The 6,162-nt window shown below is 36.8% G+C and overlaps 1 protein-coding gene across 1 annotated transcript in view; it reads left to right on the plus strand.

Annotated features, from left to right (window-relative positions):
• Positions 1-5,945, plus strand: part of HTR2C (5-hydroxytryptamine receptor 2C) — a 349,694-nt gene extending 343,749 nt beyond the window's left edge. Inside the window, exon 6 of the mRNA XM_070783916.1 lies at positions 2,558-5,945. Within this exon, the coding sequence (XP_070640017.1) occupies positions 2,558-3,381 (824 nt within the window). The 3' untranslated portion in view covers positions 3,382-5,945. The remainder of the gene's footprint in view (positions 1-2,557) is intronic.
• Positions 5,946-6,162: the final 217 nt, after the last annotated feature.

Below are 6,162 nucleotides of genomic sequence, written 5' to 3' on the forward strand. Positions count from 1 at the left end.
AAAACTAATGAATGATAATTATTTACTATCATCAAAGGCCAGTTATTATTCAAAATAACACATTTCCACCTGTGTCATGAATATTTTTAAAAATTTGTTTGTTTGCATCACAATTCCAAGAAGATCCACATATTAACATTGCTTGATTGGTATTTTAAGACTCTCTTAATATTATGTTCTCTAATTTTTTCTGTTGTAAATGGTTTGTTTTTAAGAAACCCTTCCCTCTTTTCTTAATCTCATATTAGCTTCCTTAACTCCAGAAAACTTCCTACAACCTTATCCTCACTAAAACATTTCATGAAGGATAAGCCAATACTGGCTTCTTTCAGGCAAGCTTGACCTATGCTCTTTCTGCATATTCCCTCATATTTATGGCTTTTGGAATAAAGATTATAAGAATACAAGATGGCAGCATTCTTACCTATCATTTTATAACTCTTAAGAAATGTAACCTGTGTGGTTCATCAAATTTGGTGACTATTACCTTCTGATACTTGCCACTCTTCCCATCTAGAGTTCAAAGGTCGCTTCACCAGATCCTGTACTGTATTACCTGAGGACACTTTCTGTTTGCAGTGTCTCCTAGTTTTCACAGCCATTCTTGCCTTCTTAAATGGCATGCCTAGGTTGAGAATTGCAGGTATGTACCAATATGCCAAGAAATCTTGTCACATCTATTGATGCTTCTCATACCATCACTTGGTGTCTTTCTCTAGGGGAAAAAAAAACAGGCATGTAAGAAATTCAGGGTCTAAATTAGAAGGCTTAAAGATAACTTTTCAAATATTCTTCCTCATGTCTTCCCAGAAATTAAATACCAATCAACATCATCAACAAGCTCTTAGCAAAGAAAAATATTTTCCCCTCTTGATCATCAAACACTCTATACCTGACAAAGCATGTTAAGACAATCTATAGGGACTTTCAGATTTGTCATGGTTCCCTGTGTGTTCCCTAAAGCCAGCAATGATCTTTGAGAGTGTGTTTCTATCCTTTCTCACAGTTCATAGTACAAATAGCCACCAGCCCAGGAATCCTCATAATGATCTCTGATAGAATCCTAGAAGTGCAACCTGAATTGTCCAGGCTTCAAGTTCTTGTGGACACATGAAAAAATAAATTAACAGTAAAATTTGAATTTTATTTGTGCAAGTTATCTCTGCTTATTGATGATAGACCTCTTCAAGATCTGCCAAAATGATTTACCACAATGATTTCCAAAAATTTCTAGGTACATTACTTATGGTCAGGCACAAGATTCTGCTCCCATCTTCTTATTGATATTTTCTGCCTGTGAGCTTCTTTATTAGTGGAGGTGCTTACCTAGATGAACACCTCTCAGTATTCTTTGGAGAAGGCAATGGCACCCCACTCCAGTACTCTTGCCTGGAAAATCCCATGGATGGAGGGGGCCTGGTGGGCTGCAGTCCATGGGGTTGCTAGGAGTCAGACACGACTGAGCGACTTCACTTTCACTTTTCACTTTCATGCATTGGAGAAGGAAATGGCAACCCATTCCAGTGTTCTTGCCTGGATAATCCCAGGGAGGGCAGGGGAGCCTGGTGGGCTGCCATCTATGGGGTCGCACAGAGTCAGACACGACTGAAGAAACTTAGCAGCAGCAGCAGCAGCAGTATTCTTATCCAGGGAGGGAGGAGGGAGGGGGGTTCAGGATGGGGAACACATGTATACCTGGGGCGGATTCATGTTGATATATAGCAAAACCAATATAATATTGTAAAGTCAAAAAATAAACTAAAATTAAAAAAAAAAAACAAACAAATGAGTTCAAAACTCCACACGTAAATTGGAGGACTGTATCTCTCCCAGAGTCTCAGGAAAATGCTTACTAAAAAGACAATTCCTTCAGTTTCTGCATAGAGACTATGTCTGCATTGTGGTCAGATCTAATTCCTATTTGAGGGGCATACTATCCTCTTCATCTCCAAAAAACTCCAGAGCTTCCAGGCTCTGTCTCCAAAGGACTCACCCACAGAAGTTCCTCTTCTTGACCACTTTCCTCAGGAAAGGATTTCCTTAGCTAAAAACTCATCTCAAACTCAGTCTAGTCAATGCTGATATGCAATTACTCCTAGGTGGTATACACATCATTTTTATTGCATTTGGAATGTTAAAAATGAACAATTGAATTTATTGATGTCATTGAATACAGACACAAATTTATTCATTCAACAAATATTTAGTGAATGCCTTCTATGAGCTGGGACATTTCTAGGAATTGGAGCTAAAACAAAAAAGACATGTTCACTGTTATGTATAACCATACTTATAATTATCTCAGTAATGGTAATTCCAAGTCTTTTACAGAAAATTGGTGAGAAGGCATTCCTAACTTGAAAAAAAGCTGTCATTTTCTGATATCATACTGTTACTCTTTCATGTGACTATCACTTTATGCTGTGAATAGCTTTCAACAAATATCAGATCTAAATTTTCTCCAGTGATATTCAATTGAATGTATCCCACTGTACAAATCTGTTCAATGCTTCCATATGCTGTAACAATGTCATATCTTCTTTTTTTGTTCCTGTAGGTGTATCAGTTCCTATCCCAGTGATTGGACTGAGGGATGAAGACAAGGTGTTCGTCAACAACACCACCTGTGTGCTGAATGACCCAAATTTCGTTCTTATTGGGTCCTTCGTAGCTTTCTTCATACCGCTGACAATCATGGTGATTACCTACTGTCTGACGATTCACGTCCTTCGCCGACAAGCTCTGATGTTACTGCACGGCCACACTGAGGAACCGCCTGGAATAAACCTGAATTTCCTGAAATGCTGCAAGACAAACACAGATGAAGAGAACTCTGCAAACCCGAACCAAGATTTGAACCCACGCCGAAGGAAGAAGAAAGAAAGACGGCCTAGGGGCACCATGCAAGCTATCAACAATGAACGGAAAGCCTCGAAGGTCCTTGGCATTGTTTTCTTTGTGTTTCTGATCATGTGGTGCCCGTTTTTTATTACTAATATTTTGTCGGTTCTTTGTGGGAAGGCTTGTAATCAAAAGCTCATGGAAAAGCTTCTGAATGTGTTTGTTTGGATTGGCTATGTTTGTTCAGGAATTAATCCTCTGGTGTACACTCTTTTCAACAAAGTTTACCGAAGGGCTTTCTCCAACTATTTGCGCTGCAATTATAAGGCAGATAGAAAGCCTCCAATCAGACAAATCCCGAGAGTTGCTGCCACTGCTTTGTCTGGGAGGGAGCTTAATGTTAACATTTACCGGCACACCAATGAACCAGTAATTAAGAAAGCTGATGACAAGGAGCCTGATATAGAGATGCAAGTTGAGAATTTGGAGCTACCGGTTAATCCCTCCAATGTGATTAGTGAAAGGATTAGTAGTGTGTAAGAAAGAGCAGCACAGTCTTTTCCTATGGTAAAGCTACAAATGTAGGAAATTGTTCTTTAATTCTGCCAGTCATAACTAATGTAAATATTGCCGTCTGAAAAGTGTGTTTTATATATAGCTTTGCAATCCTGTACTTTACAATCATGCTTACAATAGTGAGATTTAGGGTTCTGTATTTACTGTTTATAACAGATTGAGAATAACTTATTTTGATTGATGCAAAAATGTTGATTTTTCCCCCCTTCCATCTCTCCTTCCCTCCTTCTTTTTCTTTCTCTCTCTCCTCTCTCTTTTTCTTTTGCATATAAGGAAACATTGATGTTCACCTCAGGTGGCATTTGCAGGAGACCAGAATGATACACATGACAGCGGTTTTCAACCACACCAAAATTGAACAAATTCGGTGGACTCTTTTTTCCAGGTTAACAGTAAATATGCACTTTAAATTCTTGCTCTGCTCATCTACACACATAAATACGGTAAAATAGGTTCTGCCTTCTGAAACTCTACCACAACTATTAGTGAGTCAAAGGCAGAACTTATTTCTTGTCACACACAGGGGAAATTTTGACATTGTCAGAATGTTGTGTTGATATTTTACTGCAATGTCTGTCCCCAAACATAGTGGCATTTTAATATAGCAGCTAGTTAACCGGAACTACAGAAGTGGAAGGATGACAAGAGATATACACACCAACAATAGCTTTTCACTTCTTATAATGTTCAAATTCTGATTATAATGACAAGCAAACTGGAATTAGTGTCTTCATTCTGGTCCTTAGTAAATACCTAATTCCATGATTAAACTGGGAAACAAAATCCCAGAGTTATTTCCCAATCCAGGATTCAACATCAATTGGGTTTTGATATCAGGATCCTGGAAATTTGTGTGCTACACACAAAATGAAATTAGAATTTTTGAGCCTTATTAAAATAGTATATTAGTTATGGTACCTCTATCTATAGGACCTAATTTAGCAGTCCATTTTTGAGTAAAACTTGAGTTGGAAGCAGATGCCGAAGACGTTGGAAGTTTTACTTGATTAAGGACTACAGAACTGGGCCCTTAGAATGTGAAAAAAAAAAAAAAAAAAGTAATTAAAGAAGCTTTTACTGAACTCTAGAAAAAAAAGAAATACAGAGTTTCCATTTGGATTTTAAACAAAATATCTCATTTTCAGATCCTTCCAAACTCTCTAGTGCAGGGAAAGGCTGCAGCTAATTTGTGAAAGTAGCAAGCTCTTCATTGTACTGCAATTACGTACCAGAAGTTTAAACCTTTGTTAAATATAGTGTTGTGTTACAATCAGTGTTGGCCATTATTTCATCCGTGGGCCTGTTGCTCTCTAAGAATTCAGTACCGTTTTACTAGTTTGTTAACCATGAAAGGTTTTCAAACATTACTAAAGTCAGACTATTAAGTCTATGCTGTGTGCAGAGTATACAAGTGTTTCCAGTAACTATATTTCCATGTGTGTCCATTTCACACAATTGTGGATCTATTTCTGAAGATTTCATAATGCTATTTTTTATGCCTGACAGTTACTTACACACTTTAGAGTATCTTGAAATCGGTGAAGGCAGAATCCAAATTTCTAAAATCCCCGGTGTGTGTCCTCAACACGCAGCATAGATAAATCCAACAATCTGCCACAAGGGCAGTGGGAGAGATGCTGTATTTGAGGAAACTCATACAGTCCCTAAGTGGTTTGCAACACTGCCAAATGCCAGTCAATTGCTTGAGCATGCCCAATTATAACATGAAAGTAAAGTCTACCTGCTCTGTCGAACTGCATGTTAAAAACAATTATATGAAATTGAATGAGACCTAATTCTTACTGAAACGAAAATGTCTGAAGAAACATAGCATGCATTAAGCATGAGTTCTGCACATATATGGTGTCCTGCATGTATGCCATGTATGTTGCATAAATCCATCGATTTGTATTAATGTAAGGCAGAGTAGGTGTTATAAGAATGACTTAAATGCACATCCTTTGGCAGTCTTTAAAAAGACCATGCGATCAGATCTGAAGTATTGTGAGTATAGAGAAAACTGGAAACATCTGATTTCTTTCCTGAACTATCAGGGCAAGCTCATAGCACATGTTTTACAAAGAAAATATAAACCACTGATTTTCAAAAGCACTAGCAATAAGTTGAATGATAATAGCTTAGAGCACATTTGTTAATAATTCTTATGTCATCAAGCAGTAGTACTTATTAGTACCGAACACAGTAATTATTCTAAAATCATGTGCTATTCGTAAGTTCTGTGCAGTTTGGTATGAAATAAGTATATTCATTTGGATATAAATCTTACAGTTCAATGTTAAATCTACAACTTTTATAAATGTTTTAAAGTCCATGTGATAAGTGTAAACATGGTGAATTTATTGTCAAACAGATCATTTTGATGTACTATTATATATATATATATATATATCTGTTTAAGACACGTGCAATGGACTGCCTTATATTATTTCCTGTAAATCTTCCTTCATCAAGTGGTACTTTTTGAGAGTGGTTGCAAAATGTTGTCTTATTCCTGATTCCTGTATGTTATCCATTCCAGGTTTTTGTGATATTTCCTATTAATTTATTAAATTTATTAAATGTTGCCTAATATGTCATATGCCTTTTTCTCCCCTGCATCTTTTGAGGGAAAAATATACCACTTCATTTCTTAGAAAATTAAATTGTAACTGGTTAAATAAGTTCACAAAGACAAATACAACCAGAGAATATTACCTTTTTCTGTGTACTCAAAGACTATGACAC

The sequence above is a fragment of the Bos indicus genome, chromosome X, assembly GCF_029378745.1.
Source record: "Bos indicus isolate NIAB-ARS_2022 breed Sahiwal x Tharparkar chromosome X, NIAB-ARS_B.indTharparkar_mat_pri_1.0, whole genome shotgun sequence".
NCBI lineage: Eukaryota > Metazoa > Chordata > Mammalia > Artiodactyla > Bovidae > Bos > Bos indicus.